The following is a 20627-nucleotide window of genomic DNA, read 5'->3' on the forward strand; positions in this document are numbered from 1 at the left end:
TAACTCTTATTTACAATTATGTTTCATGGAAGTGTGTTCGTGGATGTGTCTAATAATGAATATATTTTAAATATATATATAAAAAGACACATCTAGAAAATATATCTATAAAAATACTTCTATTAAACACAGCTATAAAAAATACATTTTTATTAGACACATCCATGAACACACTTCTATAAAACACAATTATAAATAAGAGTTGGCAGAAGTTGGCAGATATACTGTTGGTAACGTAGCGGAACCGTACCTTTATATGTTCAATATCATGTACATATCCATTTTGTATGGTTAATAGGTGTACGGGATTATTTTTGGTGATGCATAATTGCATATATATAGTACAGTTTATAGGACCAAAGTTGATTATTTAGTGCCATAACTACATTGCATGTGGCACAGTTGTGTCGAGAGAGAAAGATGGGCACCATCACATCCATTAACGCCTTGCTCTTATTCATGCTATCTACTTTCTTGCTTTTTTACTTCCCATATTTCGCCATCGGCAAAGATGAGGCCGGGCGGCAAAGACAAGCATTGGAGATTATCATAGGACCAGGCGGCCCCGGTTATTATTATCCTGGCCCTGCTCCTTCACCCCAATGTCCCCCTCCTCTTCCTCCTCCTCCTCCCGAACCGGCATGTCCTCCTCCTCTTCCTCCACCGCCGCCGCCACCACCACCACCTCCTCCTCCTCCTCCACCTCCACCTCCACCACCAGCAGCGTGTCCCACATCATCTCCACCTCCGCCGCCGCCTCCACTTCCGACGTGTCCCCCTCCATTACCACCACCACCACCACCTCCTCCACCTACTTGTCCCCCTCCATCACCACCGCCGCGTCCTCCTCCACCACCACCACCACGACCACCACCTCCTCGTCCTCCTCCACAGACACGGTTGATAAGAGCACGAGGAGTACTTCTAAAATTCAAGAAATTTGAAATCGTTGACAAAACAGGGTACACTAATAACTGGAAAGGCTCAGATCCATGCAAGTACAAGGGGATAAGGTGCGCCACATATCCAAACACAAAGGAGAAAGCTGTGGCCGGAATAGACCTCAACCAAGCCAAGATCACCGGTGTTAAAAACGGAACATTGAAGCTTTCCGATGTCTTGGGCGAAATTCCAGAGCTCACATTCTTCCACGTTAACTCTAACGGCTTCGGCGGCAACCTCCCAGACTTATCCGTTAATAAGTTCAAGTATTTCTACGAACTTGACCTCAGCAACAACAAGCTCTCAGGTGCGTTCCCAATACAAGTTCTTCAGGCTACCAATCTAACATTCCTGGACATTAGGTTCAACCAACTCTCCGGCCCAATTCCACCGGAACTCTTCGTCCAAGATCTCGATGTTATCTTCATCAACAATAACTTGTTCTCCGGCAACCTCCCTAGTAATTTCGGCTCAACTCCTGCCAGGTAAGACAGAAAATATTTTGGTTCAAAATATGGTATTCAACTCTCGTTCTTACCATGAATAAACACTTAAAAATAGTTTCTAAAATATTTTGACTCAATATTCCCAATAAATTTTTTTATATGGTCTGAGAGTTATTTTTATCACATAAATTGATTCTTTCATTCTTTAGTTATTTTAGAGAAAAATTAATTTATCTTATAATAATATTTTTGAGATTAAATTGTTAAATAACAAAATTTATTAAAAAATTAATTGAAAATTATTAATGGATTAATATGTTCTATGGAAATAATTTTTGAGTATTTTTTAAAGATGAATTTTCGTGTTTATTCTGTTACGATTTCCCGATCAAATTTCCTTAAGTTCCTCCCTCCCTCCAGGTACCTCACGTTCGCCAACAATCAATTTAGCGGCACGATCCCAAGCAGCATTGGTAAAGCTTCGAAGACGCTAACCGAAGTGCTGTTCTTGGGGAACAACCTTGACGGGTGCCTGCCCTACGAGATAGGCTTGCTCGGCAAGGCGACAGTCTTTGATGCGAGCAAAAACATCATTACGGGTCCCATTCCTCACTCTTTCGGATGCTTAAAAAGCATTCAGTTCCTCAACCTTGCAAGCAACCAGCTGTATGGTCCAGTTCCGGAGATCGTCTGCATTCTCCCGGGGCTCCGCAACAACGGCAACTTGTCGTTGTCGGACAACTACTTTACCCAAGTTGGTCCTGAGTGCTTGAAGCTGATAGAGAGCAAGGTTCTTGACGTCAACAATAACTGCATCTTGGGGCTTCCTAATCAAAGATCACCGGAAGAATGCCACATGTTCTTTTCCAATGCGAAACCATGCTCTAACCCCAAATCTTTCCATTACATCCCTTGCAAACCGTACTACTCGCAGTTACACTCCCAAGCCGTGGCGCCGCCGCTGCTTCAAGAAGATAGTTCTTTCTATTCTTCACCGCCTGAGCCGGTAACCTATAAGACTCTCAGACCTCATCGCTTATGATTGTGATCGCAATTAATGCGCCTTTTTCACCTACATAGTACACTATACACTGTAGTATATAGTCAAGCATTATTGTCCACTAAGTCAACAAAAGATTGTGGTCAATTTTCATTTTATTTAACTATCATGTATATCTGCTTAATTTGCTCCCAACTGCACCTGCATGTGCACTTGCTTTTCTTTTTATAAATATCTGTGTATTCGTATCTACATTATGCAATATGTGTGTGGTGAATAATGAATAAAAATAAGTGTATTCAAGTACTTTCATCGAAGCTAAACCTAATAAATTTGGTTTCAGCTTTTTCGGAGACACAAGTCTACCTGCAAGTTCATGAGTCGTTAGATTCAAATTTGTTTGGATTTTTATTTTTTACTTTTTCTTTTCAACTATTACCAATAATAATAATAATAATAATTTGTGATCTTAAATTTTAACTATACTTTTTATGTGTTATTAAAATTTCATAACTATAATAATCTCGTGACAATAATTATCATAAAATAAATTGATCATATTAAAAATATTATTTTTATTGACTACAAGATTATTTTCTTTATAGCTGTGATATGCCAATTTTAATGCAGATAGAAGATGATGGGAAGTTAGGATAATGTAAAATTATTTGATTCTGTAGGTCCCATGACCCATGTACGTAATCATTGGATTCTTGTCTTTACTATTAGTTAAAAAAAAATAATAATTTTGTTAAGTAGAGAATATCTTTTACGAATAATGTGAATAATAAATTTTAAAATTAGTTTAATAAAATAAAAATATATTACATTTTAAATTATTTATCTAAATTTTAATATTAAAATAATTATTTATATACTTAATAAATTAAACATTCAATATATTAATTATTCATATTATTTAATATTTTTATTATTTATCAATACTTTTTCAAAAGTAAAAGAAAGCAAAAGAAGCATAAAATAATGATACGTACTTCTGCACTGGTACTAATAAATTCACTTGTTTTCCACAAACACAAAAAGATGCACCGACAGACAACCGAGGACCCAAAAATGTGTCCCAAAATACTAAATACTGAAAATACTTACATCTAACAAAGACAATATTGTTGTCAAATAAATACTATTGAGAAAATAGGTATTACTACTCATATTAATGTTATATAATCACAAATAATTACTCATCCATCACCTATGCAAAAAGTAGCCATTAAAATACGAAAAGACCAAATATTTACATTTACAATTAAATTTTATAAATAATATAATATGATTACTTTTGATTCACACTTATAATCAAATTTTCTAAATAAAATAATTAAATTGTATTTATATTTATTATTGAAATTAAAATAAAAGTATAAAAATAAAGTTATAGTTATTTGCTATATTTATAACAAAATTGAGTATATTGTTGATTATTCTACTATAAAGAATTTGATTATTTTATTATAAAATATGCGAAAAAAATATATATAAATATTAGTCATTAGTAATTTCTGATGTTAATGAAATATTTTCATTTAAAATAAAAAATAAAATCTCAATATTTTTAGTATATTGATTCCACCTTCTTAATTTTAGCATCTCTCCTCTCATGAAAATCAACAAATGAAAAACTTATTTTGGAATTGAAACTGGGGAGGATTATGGCGTAAGAAAGTTTAGCAGAGAGAAAAAAATTAAAAAAAAAATTAGAGAAGACAGAATTTTAGTGAATATATGGTGAATTTCATCACTATAACTATATAATTCTGTATTTAAACTACTATTTATATACAAAATAGTTGGCTTGCTATATTTAGCTATGAGTAGTTTGTCACTCTTAACAAAGTAACAAAACAACCTTAATTAGCTAACTAACAAATCTAGATTAGTTATTCTAGCTGAGTTAGTCTTAGCTTTCCTAACTAGCAACATTTAATCCTAGATAAGTTGGAAAAGTTATTCACACACACACACACTATATATATATATATATATATATATATATATATATATATATATATATATATATATATATATATATATATATTTGTGGGTATTTTTTAAGGAAAATTTTTAAAAACTTCCATAATATATTTTATCTATGATATTTTAATAAATTCCCATAAAATAATTAACAATAAAATTCCACTGTTACCTACACATAATTAAAATTCTTTTAAAATTTTAGAAAACACTCAAAGAGAAAGAATAGAAGGGTGAGAGCTCACCAAAATCCTAAGCTCGCAATAGACATTTCCACTGACATATCCATCGCACTTCTGCTGCCATTGTCGCCCTCGCCGCCGCTAGAGTTCACCTCCTTTCTGCTTTTGTCATAAATCTACTGAGATCGAGTCAAGGCACCTCTTTCATCAATGTGTTTTTAGATCTAATCGCAACGCCCAAGCGTTTGAGATCGAGAGAAATCACCTCTTCGGTCAACTCTCCTCCGCTAATGACTCTCGTGTTCTCCATCGGCATTCTATCCCTTCTGTATGCTCTTTTCCATTTATTATCAGTTTCTGGTTCTCTTTCTCTTTTTCTTTTTTATTCGTTTTCTTTGTTTTTCATTCTCAAATTTTAAATGTTTTACTACATGATATAACATTCGATAAGTTTTATTATCTCTTAGTTGATAACATTCGATAAGTGTTTGATGAATTATTTATTCTCTTAATTATTTTATTAATTCTTATTTGGTGAATGACATTGCACTTTACTTGTTCCTTGTAAATTAAATCTGATCATATAATAGATTACTAATTGAATTAAGTAATTATATGTAAGGAATTAGTGATTTTTGCTAATTTTTGAATTTTGATTTTACGACACTTTTTTACTTTGATACTAAAGTATATATTTGAAATCCTGATAAATTGATTTTATTTAGAAATAACTATGTTGCATCACTACTACATTTCACATATTTAGTAACATTTATCTTGTAACATTTATTAAAATTTTAGTAATTATAATAAAATTAAATATTAAGTAACATTTTTAATAAAATGTTAGTAAATGGGTTTAATTTTTATAAAAAGTTTACAAAAACGGTTACCTATTCCTAATTTCATAAATAAAAAAATTCTTACTACTCTGAAATCGAATCCACCATCACTCTCAGTCTCACTCTCAGTGCTCTGAATTTTTCAATCTCGCTCTGCCTCCTCAATCTCTCAGTTCTCTGAATCTCTCGATCTTGTTCTGCCTCTTCAATTTTTGGTTTTGTCTCTTCACAATCTCTTGCTCTGCCTCGTCGATCTCATGCATGATTCAATCGCAGACTCAATCTCATTCCAGTAAGGTAAGATTTGAAATCATAGGTGATTCTCTTCAAATTCCTAGGGTTTGATTTTCATAGTTGTTGCTGATTCTTCAAATCTCTTCAAATCGGAAGAGTCTGAGTTTAGTAAAAATGAACTAATTCTCTCTTTAAATTTGTAGAAGTTTTAATCCAATTAGTTCCGTGAGAATTGAATAGCTAATTGATCTTAATGAATTTGTTGACTCGTGATCTAGCAGGTCAAATTAAAGGAGATGTTTAATTTGAGGAGGTAGGAACTCTAAAATTGATTGCGATGAGCGAGGAAAGATTGCGATTCGAAGGATCGACAATTCAACGAGCCGGCAAGTAACATTTTCGAAGAGAAGGAATGGATTGCTGAAGAAAGCTAAAGAATTATCCATTCTCTCTTATGCTAAAGTTGGATTGATTGTAACAAAAAATACTTTTGTTTGTTCATCATAGGAATCATTAACTTCAATTATATAATAAATGAGTCACAACATAGGAAAATGATTGCCTATACTTTTGTTCACTCTAAATGAAAATGAATATGGTATGAGAATTTCATATCTCAATGTGTATTCATCTATTAACATGATAACTAAGTTGTGAAACCATTGCAGAAAAGAGTAAGGAACTTGCAACTTGCCAGGGTGAAGTCAAGGCCTTAAGGGCAACTAAAGCTCTGAAGGATAAGGCCATAGAAGAGGTACTTTTAATGCTTAGTTTATTTATTTATTTATGCTTACACTATCAGTAGATTGAAACTTAATTTTTCTCCAATTCCAGCTGAGAAATGAAGTTAGTAAACTGGATCAGAAACTTAGAACAACTGAGAATCATCTTAAGGACAAGGTACACTGATATAGTAATAGTATAGATTGTAACATAGATAGAAGCATGTCAAACAATGCTAAGTTCTAAAATCCATTTACTTCAAATCTGTTCTTGTGAAGAATCTAGAAATAAAGAAACTGACAGAAGAAAAGAAAGATGCTTTGGCTGCGCAATATGCAGCAGAAGCAGCTCTTAGAAGGGTACATTTAGATCAGAAGGATGATGATTATATTCCATTTGAGAGTGTGATCACTCCTCTTGAGGATGAGATCAAGTTGTATAAAAATGAGGTATGATTATATTGAAAAGTAGGAGAATTATATAAAATGATAGTCCTAACACCCATCTTTGCTTCAGATTAAAGCACTGCAAGAAGATAAGAAGGCATTGGAACGGCTCACAAAGTCGAAAGAATTTGCATTGCTCGAAGCAGAGAGGATATTAAGAAGTGCACTAGAGAGGGCTCTAATAGTTGAGGAAGTTCAGAATGAAAACTTTGATCTGAAGAGACAGATTGAGATTTGCCAGGCATGAGTTTCTATGATTCTTGTTCACAATTGGTTTCTATAGTGAAACTATTATGCTGTTCAATCAATTTTCATCTTACCATTGACTGGAGGAGAACAAAATCTTAGAGAAAACGCATCACCAAAAGATCATGGAAGTTGAAAAGCTTAGCCAAACCATTCATGAACTTGATGAGGTCATCTTAGCTAGTGGAACAACTGCTGACGCCATTCGAGCCGGCAAGCACCAGGTAATTAATTAATTAATTAACTCTTTATAATTACTTAGTCTCCTTCTTTTCTCTTTGATTTGTGGATTGAGTGTGCTTAGTTATTTTATAGTTGATCAGCTTTTTCTTCTTTTTTATTTTCTTTTCTTTTTTTTTACTGAGGAAAAATATCTATTCTTAATTAAAGTGAATAATTAATTAAATATGAACACATTGATTGTGTTTCAAAGATATATTTACATAGACTTAATGGTTGGGGGTCAGTTGTGCTAGCTGTATGGAACATTTTTATATATTGCCACTTGCATTTAGAAAAATGGTAGAACGAGTCCAGATTCCCTTGCCTTGCTAGAGTTTGATGACAGCCCACCAAGAAAGAAAAATAAGGAAATGGCTTCTACAATGATTGAAATAATGGATTATAAAAGCATTCGTTCCTTCATTTGTTGGCAATCTAATACCGGATGATGAAGCTCATAAAAGATGGAGATGGCATTACGAATTGAAAGTTAATAATCCAATGCTTTTGAGATTCTTTTCATGACTTTCTTTTTTATCTAATTTTTTCTGCTCAAGCATGCAGAACAAAAATAAAGGCCAAAAGTTTAAAATAAAGTAAGTTTGAACTACTAATTCACAAGCTCATATGTTATTTCCTTGCATGAAGTTGCTGTTGTAAATTAATAAGTTGAATTGCTGAGTCTTCTGTATCTGGAAATTAAATTATTTTTGCAGAGGCTTAGGAAAAAAAGTAGCAAACAAAAACGAAGATGAATTTTACTTTAAGATGATCAAGACAAAAACTGTTGATGGAGTTTATAAACTAGAGTATTAACTTTTTGTGCTTTTTTATTTGTCTATTGCTAGTTCAGTGATTGTAACTAATTGTAATTAATTGTTTCAGGAGAGGTTCCTTACAGAGAAGGACAATCAATTAGAGTAATTCCAGATGGCATTGACAAGAATGGAAAGCCTCACAAGCTCGGATTGTATTCTGTTGCTAGCAGTGCTCTTAGTGATCTTGGTATTGTATTCTATTACAGAGAAGGACAATCAATTAACTTATTCTTTTCATTGTTTGCTAGAGTTGCAGGAGTCAAGCAAGTACCAGTACCATGAGCAACTTTGGGATTGTCCTTTCAGCCATGCCTTACCCAGCTGAGTTAGGTTGCTTTAGACATGTAAACTTGCATATTAGTATGAGGAACCCTTCATTATTTAAAATTTCCATAGGAACTTCCATTATTTATTTATTTGGTGATTTCAGGATCCAGTGACAAGAATTCTGACTTGGCATCAAAGGCCACAATCTCCTCTAGTAATGTAAGCGCGAACACAATTCAAAATTTGTCTATCAATTAGCTTTTGATACATAATACTTGAGTTTTGATACAACTTGATGATAAAACACCTTTAAATTGTATATTTGTGTGATACATACATTTAAGTGTCTTTTGAACGGCTGTGCAATACTAGATCTAGTTTTTGTGCTGACTGGGTACATTGTTCAACAGGTATGGGTTTAGTAAAAAAGTTGTTGAATGCCCTGGTATGTTTTGTGGTCTTTGATAAAAGCTTCTCTTTCACTGCATGACATATATATATATATTCATGATGTTGCCTATTAATTCATGCTTTACTCTTCTTCTGCCTGCATCTATACCCTTTCTTTAATTTTATATCCATTCGTAGCAAATATCCTGTATTAAACCATAACGTTAAGACGGTTTCATATGACAGCTGCCATAACTTTCTGAGAGGTGAAGAGTAGATCTCTGATAAATGCTCATAATAGTTTCATCTGAAATCTATTTTGAGTTTACTAGGTAGGAGAGATTGGAAGAATGAAAATGAGGAATGTATCAAGAGTTCAAGACCCGTGGTGGGTTTAAATAAGTATCTTTATAATTTTGTTTCAACCAAGTATTCTCATACCAAAAAGATCTTTAACCTTTTAAGAGAAAAAATATTGTGATTAATTCTTCATTATTTTGTTATTGAGAAATGCAATGTACTTAAATCTATTTCCTTATTGTTTTATTGACATGTTCTTGAGAAAATTTGTGTTCTTGATTGGTTTATAGTTCCTCTAGTGTTTTTTTTTTTTGGTAAATTATTTATTTCTTATAGGTTTTATGTTTCAACACTTGACTAATGTTAGCTCATTGATAGCATACTGGCCATCGAAAGTACGGGTTTGTGGATTTAATAGTGTAACTTAGGAAGATATTAAAAAAGTTGAGTAATTTAAGTTAGAAAAATAATATATGTATCCTCCTAAACCATGCGATATCTTAGACATTAAATTTCCAAACAAGAAATATACCAAGTGCTATATATGATATAGTGTTATGTTATGTATATGGTTTTACTTTTACTGTTTTAGTAAGGAGGTAGTTTACAGTTTTTTTCGTAATTTTTTCAGGAAGAAACTCCAAAGGATATTCATAAGGATTCAGAAGATAGATATCGAACATGGTATTTTCCTAAGCATAACTTCACACTGATGATGCTGTGGAGCAGGTTTATAATAGTTGGCGAGGAACAAATGATAAATGGTTCAGCGTCTGAAACCTTTGATGATAAATTCCAGTTTTAAAATTGTAAATAGGTTACTTGAATTTGTATATAGGACAATTGTTTATGCTGTTGTCATCCTAAAATGTGTTCTGTTCCATAGTGCTTCATTGGAGCAGGAACAATTTTCACAGTTTTTGCAATATTGAGGAATGTTTATAAAGTTTAAGTGCTATAAGTATTTTTTTCTTTTTCCATTTTATTTGCATCACGAAGCAAATTTGTATAATGATTATTGATTAATGAAAGTGACTATAAAAATTTCATTTTGTAAATTTGTGAATTTAATGAAATATTTCATGTTGTAGTAATTAATTTTAGTATATTTATATTATGTATAATATAAAATAAAAAATAAAAAATAGTATAATATAACTAAAAAAATGTTACTAAAGATCTTTTGTAACATTTTTTAAGTGTTACAAAAAATATCTATGGTAATATTTTTTGAAGTGTTACAAAAAAAATCTATGATAACATTTTTCTAAGTGTTACATAAAATATCTATTGTAATATTTTTTAAGTGTTACAAAAAATATCTATGATAACATTTTTCTAAGTGTTACAAAATATATCTATTGTAATATTTTTTTAAGTGTTACTAAGAAAGGTCTATTGTAACATTTCTCATAATATTACTATAGAAGATCTATTGTAACATTTTTATTAAATGTTATTAAATCTTTAAAAAAATGTTAGTAAAACTCTTTAGTAACATAGGGTATATTTAACATTTGTTAAAATATTACTAATATACATTAGCTAACATTTTAATATGATTTGGTAACATTTTTTAAATATTAGTAAGTCAATTATGTAGTAGTGCATGAGGTATTTGTTAAATTGACTATTATTATTACTATCTCCCAGTATGTTATTCATCTTTGGTATTCTTTTTGATGCTATAAGCATCTTTTGTTCATCACTTATCAAAGACTATTTTTTTTACTTGAAAAAGTTATATTTTTTTTCTCATTTTTATTAATTTGACAGGTACTTGATGTTTTGGTGTTGCTGTGGAGTTTAATGAAGCAAGTTAATCTAAAGCTAATAGTAAAAATTTTCATGGTTTCATGTAAGTTAATTTTAGGTCAATTTCGTTGATATAATGTAATAATAAAGTTTTATAAAGCATGTGTTCTTTAACGTGTTATAGTACTCTTTTTTTTTCTTTTGTTTTTTCTTTCTCCAATTAATTCTTGCACTTTTATAATACCTAATTTGTAGGAAGGAAGTTATATTCTGCAGATAGCAATACAATAGGAAAGTTGGAAGCTCTTGTGAGCTTTGTGAACTAGGTAATATACCACTTTTTTTTTATAGCAACTGTAAAAAAAATTGGTAAAAACGGCAATTTTTTTGTATTGATAGCGGTTTGAACTGTCATTATTATTAAGAATGGCGGTTTCAGAAAGCAATGTAATTCTAGGCGTCATTCTAGTTATTATGGTAGTTTTCTGAAAACCGTCACAATTTTTTGATTAAAATGGCGGTTTTTGGATTGGTTAAAACGGTGGTTTGAACTACCGTTATTTCTAGAGTAAAAATGATGTTTTTGGTTGGTTAAAACGATATTTTTGAACCGTCGTTTTTACTCTAACAGTGACATTTTTATTGGTTAAAATAGTATTTGAAACCGCCGTTTTTACCGGGTTAAAATGACGTTTCATGTTGTTTAAAATGACAGTTACAAACTGCCTTTTTAATTTTACCAGATAAAAGTAATATTTTTTATCTTTTAAAAAGGTAATTTTTACTGTTGTTTTTATCGTGCTAAACAAATATTTTTTATTAAAGTTTCATAATAACAAAATCATAATCCATAGACAAAATATTATATAACTCAAACAAAGTATTAAACATAATATATGATTTTTTAGTATTGCAAATCAAAAGTAATAACTCCTGTACAAAGTATCAAACTAAGAAATATTGTTAGTTCTATTACATTGGAAGTTTTCATAGAGATGTCCAAAAAGTTTGCTATAGGCCCTTCCAACATTTTCATTGTTCATGTCCGTGTGAATAAATATTACTTGCAAAAGAAAATTGAACGTTAGAAATGAATAGTTGCTCAAATAAATAGCAAATTACCAGCATTTTAAAGAAGAGAAAATTAAACTAGCAGTCTCACAAGAAATATACTATTTAATAATAACTCATTATTAATTAGGAGTAGCTATCTTTTTAACCTCTTTGGTCCATCTTGTTTATGTGTATCTATCCTTTTCTTAGCTTTTTCAAAATTCAGAAACTCACTCTGCAAGGCACTCAATTACTATCTATTCCACTAACAATATTAATAATAAATCAAATACAACTAATTAGCTCTCTAGAGAGAGATAAAAGAGTTGAAAAAAAAGATGAAAAATAGGTCATAATAAGAATGCAACCATGAAAAAAGGAGGGAATGAGCCTTATCTTCTTCTAATTAATGGTTGAATAAAAGGGTGATAGAATAGACCAAATTGATCTGATGCAGCTCCTGTAGCTCCTGTGACAAAGAATTTCAATTTATGCAAAAGCAAAATAGAATACATATAACGAAAGAGTTATAACATGAATTTCACCTATAAGCATGGATCAAGGTTAACACAAGTTCATAGAGTAATAATGAAGTTCACTGTTATAAGTAGAGACATTTCTATCTCTAGTATTTAAAAAGAAGAGAACTAGTTTGTGGATCTACTATCTAATCTCAAGAATGACTTGTGCACAAGGAATGCAGTTATAATCATTGATAAGGAATAATATACTATCAACTTAGGTTACTCAATAACCTCAACGGATCATAATTTGCAATAAAGACAGTTCTCTCTTCTTATTTTCTCAATTTTCAACGTAGAAGAAAAGCATAGTGCAATGCTTCTATACTATTATGCTATGTTATTAATATGTACAAACCATAGTTAGAAAGCTCCTTGGTGCGCAGAAATTGCGATTACACTTTGATTATGTAAAATTCATCGCTCTTTCTTTCCCTGGTAATGGCGCCAAAAACATGATTCCAATACCATGGTTCACAACTTCGCACAACTAACCAGCAAGTGCACTGGGTCATCCAAGTAATACCTTACGTGAGTAAGGGTCGAATCCCACGGAGATTGTTGGTATGAAGCAAGCTATGGTCACCTTGTAAATCTCAGTCAGGCAGATATAAATTGATAATGGTGTTTTCGAATAATACTTAAATAAACATAAAATAAAGGATAGAAACACTTATGTAAATCATTGGTGAGAATTTCAGATAAGCGAATAGAGATGCTTTCGTTCCTCTGAACCTCTGCTTTCCTGCTATCTTTATCCAATCAGTCTTACTCCTTTCCATGGCTGGCTTTATGTGATACATCACCACTGTCAATGGCTACTTTCGGTCTTCTCTCGGGAAAATGATCCAAATGCCCTGTCACGGCACGGCTAATCGTCTGGAGGCATCACCCTTGTCAATGGTTTCATCCTATCCTCTCAGTGAAAATGGTCAACGCACCCTGTCACGGCATGGCTATTCATCTGTCGGTTCTCGATCATGCTGGAATAGGATTTACTATCCTTTTGCGTCTGTCATTACGCCCGGCAATCGCGAGTTTGAAGCTCGTCACAGTCATTCAATCATTGAATCCTACTCGGAATACCACAGACAAGGTTTAGACCTTCCGGATTCTCCTGAATGCCGCCATCATTCTAGCTTATACCACGAAGATTCCGATTAAGAGATCTAAGAGATACTCATTCAATCTAATGTAGAACGGGAGTGGTTGTCAGGCACGCGTTCATAGGGAATGATGATTATTGTCACGTTCATCACATTTAGGTTGAAGTGCGAATGAATATCTTAGAAGCGAAATAAGATGAATTGAATAGAAAACAGTAGTACTTTGCATTAATCTTTGAGGAACAGCAGAGCTCCACACCTTAATCTATGGAGTGTAGAAACTCTACCGTTAAAAATACATAAGTGAATAGAGGGTAGGCATGGCCGAGTGGCCAGCCCCCAAAACGAGATCACAGGATCAAAATACAATCCAGGATGTCTAATACAATAGTAAAAGGTCCTATTTATAATAAACTAGCTACTAGGGTTTATAGAAGTAAGTAATTGATGCATAAATCCACTTCCGGGGCCCACTTGGTGTGTGCTTGGGCTGAGCTTTAACTTTCCACGTGCAGAGGCCATTTGTGGAGTTGAACGCCAGTATTTGTGCCAGTTTGGGCGTTCAACTCTGGTTTTTGATCCTTTTCTGGCGCTGGACGCCAGAATTGGGCAGAGAGCGGGCGTTGACGCCAGTTTGCGTCATCTATTCTTGGCTAAAGTATGAACTATTATATATTTCTAGAAAGCCCTGGATGTCTACTTTCCAACGCAATTGGAAGCGCGCCATTTTGAGTTCTGTAGCTCCAGAAAATCCACTTTGAGTGCAGGGAGGTCAGAATCCAACAGCATCAGCAGTCCTTCTTCAACCTCTGAATCTGATTTTTGCTCAAGTCCCTCAATTTCAGTCAGAAAATACCTGAAATCACAGAAAAACACACAAACTCATAGTAAAGTCCAGAAATGTGAATTTAACATAAAAACTAATGAAAACATCCCTAAAAGTAACTAGATCCTACTAAAAACATACTAAAAACAATGCCAAAAAGCGTATAAATTATCCGCTCATCACAACACCAAACTTAAATTGTTGCTTGTCCCCAAGCAACTAAAAATCAAATAGGATAAAAAGAAGAGAATATACTATAAATTCCAAACTATCAATGAAACATAGCTCCAATCAGATGAGCGGGACTTATAGATTTTTGCCTCTTGAATAGTTTTGGCATCTCACTTTATCCATTGAGGTTCAGAATGATTGGCATCTATAGGAACTCAGAGTTCAGATAGTGTTATTGATTCTCCTAGTTCAGTATGATGATTCTTGAACACAGCTATTTTATGAGTCTTGGCCGTGGCCCTAAGCACTTTATTTTCCAGTATTACCACCGGATACATAAATGCCACAGACACATAATTGGGTGAACCTTTTCAGATTGTGACTCAGCTTTGCTAAAGTCCCCAATTAGAGGTGTCCAGGGTTCTTAAGCACACTCTTTTTTTTGCTTTGGACCTTGACTTTAACCGCTCAGTCTCAAGTTTTCACTTGACACCTTCACGCCACAAGCACATGGTTAGGGACAGCTTGGTTTAGCCGCTTAGACCAGGATTTTATTCCTTTAGGCCCTCCTATCCACTGATGCTCAAAGCCTTGGGATCCTTTTCATTTGCCCTTGCCTTTTGGTTTTAAGGGTTACTGGCTTTTTGCTCTTGCCTCTTGGTTTTAAGAGCTTTTGGCTTTTTCTGCTTGCTTTTTCTTTTTCTTTCTATTTTTTTTCGCCTATTTTCTTTTTCTGCAAGCTTTGTTCTTTGCTGCTTTTTCTTGCTTCAAGAATAATTTTTATGATTTTTTAGATTATCAAATAACATGTCTCCTTGTCATCATTCTTTCAAGAGCCAACATATTTAACATTCTTAAACAACAACTTCAAAAGACATATGCACTGTTCAAGCATTCATTCAGAAAACAAGAAGCATTGTCACCACATCAATATAATTAAACTAAGTTCAAGGATAAATTCGAAACTCATGTACTTCTTGTTCTTTTGAATTAAAACATTTTTCATTTAAGAGAGGTGATGGATTCATAGGACATTCATAACTTTAAGACAAAGTTATTAACTACTAATGATCATGTAATGAAGACACAAACATAGATAAGCACATAATATAGAAAACGAAAAACAGAAGAAATAAGAACAAGGAATGAATCCACCTTAGTGATGGTGGCGTTTCCTTCTTGAGGAACCAATGATGTCCTTGAGCTCTTCTATGTCTCTTCCTTGTCTTTGTTGCTCCTTCTTTATTGCTTTTTGATCTTCTCTAATTTCATGAAGGATGATGGAGTGCTCTTGATGTTCCACCCTTAATTGTCCCATGTTGGAACTTAATTCTCCTAGGGAGGTGTTGATTTGCTCCTAATATTTATGTGGAGGGAAGTGCATCCCCTGAGGTATCTCAGGGATCTCTTGATTTGCAGCCACATGTTCTACCACTGAGCTATAGACCCTTGAGCTGAATCTTTCCATCTCCCATGACTCGGAGGTGGAAGCCTTTGTCTTCCCTTTCCCTCTTTTAGAGGTTTAGGTGCCATCAATGGTAATGGAAAAATAAAAAGCTTATGCTTTTACCACACCAAACTTAGAATGTTGCTCGCCCTCGAGCAAAAGAAGAAAGAATAGAAGAAGAAGAAGATATAGAGGAGATGGAGGGATGTGTGTATGCATGTGAGTGGTGAATGGAAAACAGAAGGGATGGTCATGAATGGAGAGAGAGAGTGTGAGGTGGGTGGGGATCCTGTGGGATTCACAGATCCTAAGATGATCCTGTAGTGTCCACAGATCTTGAGGTGATCCTGTGGTGTCCACAGATCCGGAGGTGTCAAGGATTAACATCCCTGCACCCATTAGGCATGTAAAATGCCCTTGCACACAACTCTGGGCGTTCAGCGCCAGGTTGGTGCCCATTTTGGGCGTTCAACGCCCATTTGTTGCCATTTCTGGAGTTGAGCACCAGAACCATGCTTGTTCTGGGCGTTCAGCGCCAGGATGCTGCCCATTTTGGGCGTTCAGCACCAGAACCATGCTCTGTTCTGGCGTTGAACGCCAGACAGGTGCTTCCTCCAGGGTGTGATTTTTCTTCTGCTGTTTTTGATTCCGTTTTCAATTTTTTTCGTTTATTTTGTGACTCCACATGATCATGAACCTAAGAAAACATGAAAAACAAAAGTAAAATTAGATAGATAAACATTGGGTTGCCTCCCAACAAGTGCTTATTTAATGTCAATAGCTTGACAGTGGGCTCTCATGGAGCCTCACAGATGTGCAGAACTTTGTTGAGACTCTCCAACACCAAACTTAGAGTTTGGATATGGGAGTTCAACACCAAACTTAGAGTTTGGTTGTGGCCTCCCAACACCAAACTTAGAGTCTGACTGTGGGGGCTTTGGTTGACTCTGTTTTGAGAGAAGCTTTTTCTGCTTCCTCTTCATGGATGCAGAGAGAGATCCTTGAGTTGTAAACACAAGGTTGTCCTTATTTAATTGAAGGATCAATTCTCCTCTGTCCACATCAATCACAGCTCTTGCTGTGGCTAGGAAAGGTCTTCCTAGGATGATGGATTCATCCTCTTCCTTTTCAGTATCCAGGACTATGAAATCAGCAGGGATGTAAAGGCCTTCAACCTTTACTAACACGTCCTCTACTTGTCCAAAAGCCTATTTTCTTGAATTATCTGCCATCTCTAATGAGATTCTAGCAGCTTACACCCCATAGATTCCCAGTTTCTCTATTACAGAAAGGGACATGAGGTTTATTCCTGAACCAAGGTCACACAGAGCCTTAAAGATCATGGTGCCTATGGTACAAGGTATTATGAACTTTTCAGGATCCTGTCTCTTCTGAGGCAATGTCAGTTGATCCAGATCACTTAGTTCATTGGTGAACAAGGGACGTTCATCTTCCCAAGTTTCAATACCAAATAATTTAGCATTCAGCTTCATGATTGCACCAAGAAACTTGGCAGTTTGCTCTTCAGTAACATCCTCATTCTCTTCAGAAGAGGAATACTCATCAGAGCTCATGAAGGGCATAAGGAGGTTCAATGGAATCTCTATGGTCTCTAGATGAGCCTCAGAGTCCTTTGGTTCCTCAGAGGGAAGCTCCTTATTGATCACTGGACGTCCCAGGAGGTCTTCCTCCTTGGGATTCACGTCCTCTCCTTCCCTTACAGGTTCGGCCATGGTACTTATGTCAATGGCCTTGCACTCTCCTTTTGGGTTCTCTTCTGTATTGCTTGGGAGAGTACTAGGAGGGATTTCAGTGATCCTCTTACTCAGCTGGCCCACTTGTGCTTCCAAATTTCTAATGGAAGACCTTGTTTCATTCATGAAACTTACAGTGGCCTTGGACAGATCAGAGACTAAGTTTGCCAAATTAGAGGTATTTTATTCAGAATTCTCTGTCTGTTGCTGAGTGGATGATGGAAAAGGCTTGCTATTGCTAAACCTGTTTCTTCCACCATTATTAAAGCCTTGTTGAGGCCTTTGATCCTTCCATGAGAGATTTGGATGATTTCTCCATGATGGATCATAGGTGTTTCCATAAGGTTCACCCATGTAATTTACCTCTGCTATTGCAGGGTTTTCAGGATCATAAGCTTCTTCTTCAGAAGATGCCTCTTGAGTACTGTTGGATGCAGCTTGCATTCCATTCAGACTCTGAGAAATCATATTGACTTGCTGAGTCAATATTTTGTTCTGAGCCAATATGGCATTCAGAGTATCAACTTCAAGAACTCCCTTCTTCATAGGCGTCCCATTACTCACAGGATTCCTCTCAGAAGTGTACACAAACTGGTTATTGGCAACCATGTCAATGAGTTCTTGAGCTTCTGCAGGTATTTTCTTTAGGTGAATGGATCCACCTGCAGAAGTATCCAATGACATCTTTGATAACTCAGACAAACCATCATAGAATATATTCAGGATGGTCCATTCTGAAAGCATGTCAGAGGGACACTTTTTGGTCAGCTACTTGTATCTTTCCCAAGCTTCATAGAGGGATTCACCATCTTTTTGTTTGAAGGTTTGAACATCCACTCTAAGCTTGCTCAGCTTTTGAGGAGGAAATAACTTGGCTAAGAAAGCCGTGACCAGCTTATCCCAAGAGTTCAGGCTATCTTTAGGTTGAGAGTCCAACCATATTCTAGCTCTGTCTCTTACAGCAAATGGGAAAAGCATGAGCCTGTAGACTTCAGGATCTACTCCATTAGTCTTAACAGTATCACAGATCTGCAAGAATTTAGTTAAGAACTGAAAAGGATCTTCAGATGGAAGTCCATGAAACTTGCAGTTCTGCTGCATCAGAGAAACTAGCTGAGGTTTCAGCTCAAAATTGTTTGCTCCAATGGTAGGAATGGAGATGCTTCTTCCATGTAAATTGGAATTTGGTGCATTAAAGTCACCAAGCATTCTCCTTGCATTGTTGTTGGGTTCGGCTGCCATCTCCTTTACTTGTTCGAAATTTTCAATCAAGTTGTCTCTGGATTGTTGTAATTTAGCTTCTCTTAGTTTCCTCTTCAGAGTCCTTTCAGGTTCTGGATCAGCTTCAACAAGAATGCCTTTTTCTCTGTCCCTGCTCATAAGAAAGAGAAGAGAAAAAGAAAAGAAGAGGAATCCTCTATGTCACAGTAAAGAGGTTCCTTATTGTTAGTAGAAAAAGAAGAAGAAGAAAAATTCGAACACAGATAGAAGAGGGGGTTCAAATTTGGTGAGTGTTAGTAGATGAATAAATAAATAGAATAAGAGTAGAGAGGGAGAGGATTTTCGAAAATAATTTTTGAAAAAGAGTTAGTGGTTTTCGAAAAATAGTTTTTGAAAAAGGTTAGTAATTTTCAAAAATTAAAATTAAGAATTAAAATAATTAATTAATTAAAAAGAAATTTTGAAAAAGGGGGGAGATATTTTCGAAAATTAGAGAGAGAGAGAGTTAGTTAGGTGGTTTTGAAAAAGATAAGAAACAAACAAAAAATTAGTTAGTTAGTTGAAACAAATTTTGAAAAGATAAGAAGTTAGGAGGTTAGAAAAGATATTTTGAAATCAAATTTTTTGAAAAAGATAAGATAAGAAGATATTTTTGAAAAGATATGATTGAAATTAGTTTTGAAAAAGATTTGATTTTTAAAATCATAATTAATGACTTGATTCACAAGAAATCACAAGATATGATTCTAGAACTTGAAGTTTGAATCTTTCTTAACAAGTAAGTAACAAACTTGAAATTTTTGAATCAAAACATTAATTGTTATTGTTATTTTCGAAAATTTGATATAAAAATAAGAAAAAGATTTTTGAAAAATATTTTTGGAATTTTCGAAAATAACTAAGAAATTTGAAAAAGATTTGATTTTTGAAAAAGATTTTGAAAAAGATGAGATTTTTAAATTGGAAATTTGATTTGACTCATAAAAACAACTAGATTTTTAAAAATTTTTGAAAAAGTCAAATCTAATTTTCAAAATTTTGAGAGAGAAAAAAAGAAAGATATTTTTTATTTTTGAATTTTTATGATGAGAGAGAAAAATTAAAACATCATTTTCATGTTTTTCTCTTTTATTTTTGAATCAAAACAAGGAATGCATGCAAGAACACTATGAATGTCAAGATGAACACCAAGAACACTATGAAGATCATGATGAACATCAAGAACACATTTTTGAAAAATTTTTTTAATGCAAAGAAAACATGCAAGACACCAAACTTAGAATTCTTTAATGCTTAGACACTAAGAATTCAAGAATGCATATGAAAAACAAGAAAAGACACAAAACATGCAAATGCAAAGATCAAACGAGAAGACTTACCAAGAACAACTTGAAGATCATGAAGAACACTATGAATGCATGAGAATTTTCGAAAAATGCAAGATGCACATGCAATTGACACCAAACTTATAACATGACTCAAGACTCAAACAAGAAACACAAAAATATTTTTGATTTTTATGATTTTCTAATTTTTTTGGATTTTTTTTCAAAAATTATATGAAAAAGAAAAATAAGGATTCCAAAATTTTTAATATGAATTCCAGGAATCTTGCATTCTTAGTCTAAAGCTTCAGTCCAGGAATTAGACATGGCTCACTAGCCAGCCAAGCTTTCAATGAAAGCTCCGGTCCAAAACACTAGACATGGCCAATGGCCAGCCA

The 20627-nt window shown here is 33.9% G+C and overlaps 2 protein-coding genes and 1 non-coding gene across 19 annotated transcripts; all 3 read left to right on the forward strand.

Annotated features, from left to right (window-relative positions):
- Positions 1-287: 287 nt before the first annotated feature.
- LOC112720625 (uncharacterized protein At4g06744) lies at positions 288-2694 on the forward strand. The gene is made up of 2 exons (XM_025771620.3): positions 288-1427; positions 1809-2694. Exons 1-2 carry the CDS (start codon positions 421-423, stop codon positions 2428-2430), a joined length of 1629 nt encoding a protein of 542 aa, XP_025627405.1. The 5' UTR covers positions 288-420; the 3' UTR covers positions 2431-2694.
- A 2770-nt stretch (positions 2695-5464) lies between these two features.
- On the forward strand, positions 5465-10002 carry LOC112720626 (microtubule-associated protein 70-5). Of its 17 annotated transcripts, none has more exons than XR_011867465.1 (12): positions 5465-5701; positions 5917-6024; positions 6307-6392; positions 6473-6538; positions 6640-6810; positions 6878-7048; positions 7156-7277; positions 8161-8418; positions 8524-8579; positions 8771-8805; positions 8997-9138; positions 9682-10002. XR_011867465.1 is itself a non-coding variant. In XM_072206680.1 (8 exons), the coding sequence occupies exons 2-7, from the start codon at positions 5976-5978 to the stop codon at positions 7231-7233; spliced, it is 621 nt and encodes a 206-aa protein (XP_072062781.1). In that variant the 5' UTR covers positions 5465-5701; positions 5920-5975; the 3' UTR covers positions 7234-7277; positions 8161-8580. The 17 variants fall into 17 exon arrangements, 1 of the variants encoding a protein (XP_072062781.1); XR_011867456.1 differs by having other exon boundaries at positions 5920-6024; positions 8161-8437; XR_011867459.1 differs by having other exon boundaries at positions 5920-6024; positions 8161-8423.
- Positions 10003-18421: 8419 nt separating this feature from the next.
- On the forward strand, positions 18422-18529 carry LOC112725016 (small nucleolar RNA R71). Its single transcript, XR_003164148.1, has one exon. It is a non-coding gene; the product is annotated as a small nucleolar RNA R71 (small nucleolar RNA).
- Positions 18530-20627: the final 2098 nt, after the last annotated feature.

The sequence above is a fragment of the Arachis hypogaea genome, chromosome 11 (assembly GCF_003086295.3).
Source record: "Arachis hypogaea cultivar Tifrunner chromosome 11, arahy.Tifrunner.gnm2.J5K5, whole genome shotgun sequence".
Lineage (NCBI taxonomy): Eukaryota > Viridiplantae > Streptophyta > Magnoliopsida > Fabales > Fabaceae > Arachis > Arachis hypogaea.

What these genes read in the sequence shown, in the direction of transcription:
- LOC112720625 (XM_025771620.3), top strand. Translation starts at nt 421, where the DNA reads ATGGGCACCATCACATCCATTAACGCCTTGCTCTTATTCATGCTATCT. An exon ending in TTCGGCTCAACTCCTGCCAG is followed by an intron (nt 1,428 to 1,808) that starts GTAAGACAGAAA and finishes CCCTCCCTCCAG; the next exon opens with GTACCTCACGTTCGCCAACA.
- LOC112720626 (XM_072206680.1), top strand. Translation starts at nt 5,976, where the DNA reads ATGAGCGAGGAAAGATTGCGATTCGAAGGATCGACAATTCAACGAGCC. An exon ending in ATCGACAATTCAACGAGCCG is followed by an intron (nt 6,025 to 6,306) that starts GCAAGTAACATT and finishes AAACCATTGCAG; the next exon opens with AAAAGAGTAAGGAACTTGCA. An exon ending in GACAGATTGAGATTTGCCAG is followed by an intron (nt 7,049 to 7,155) that starts GCATGAGTTTCT and finishes ACAAAATCTTAG; the next exon opens with AGAAAACGCATCACCAAAAG.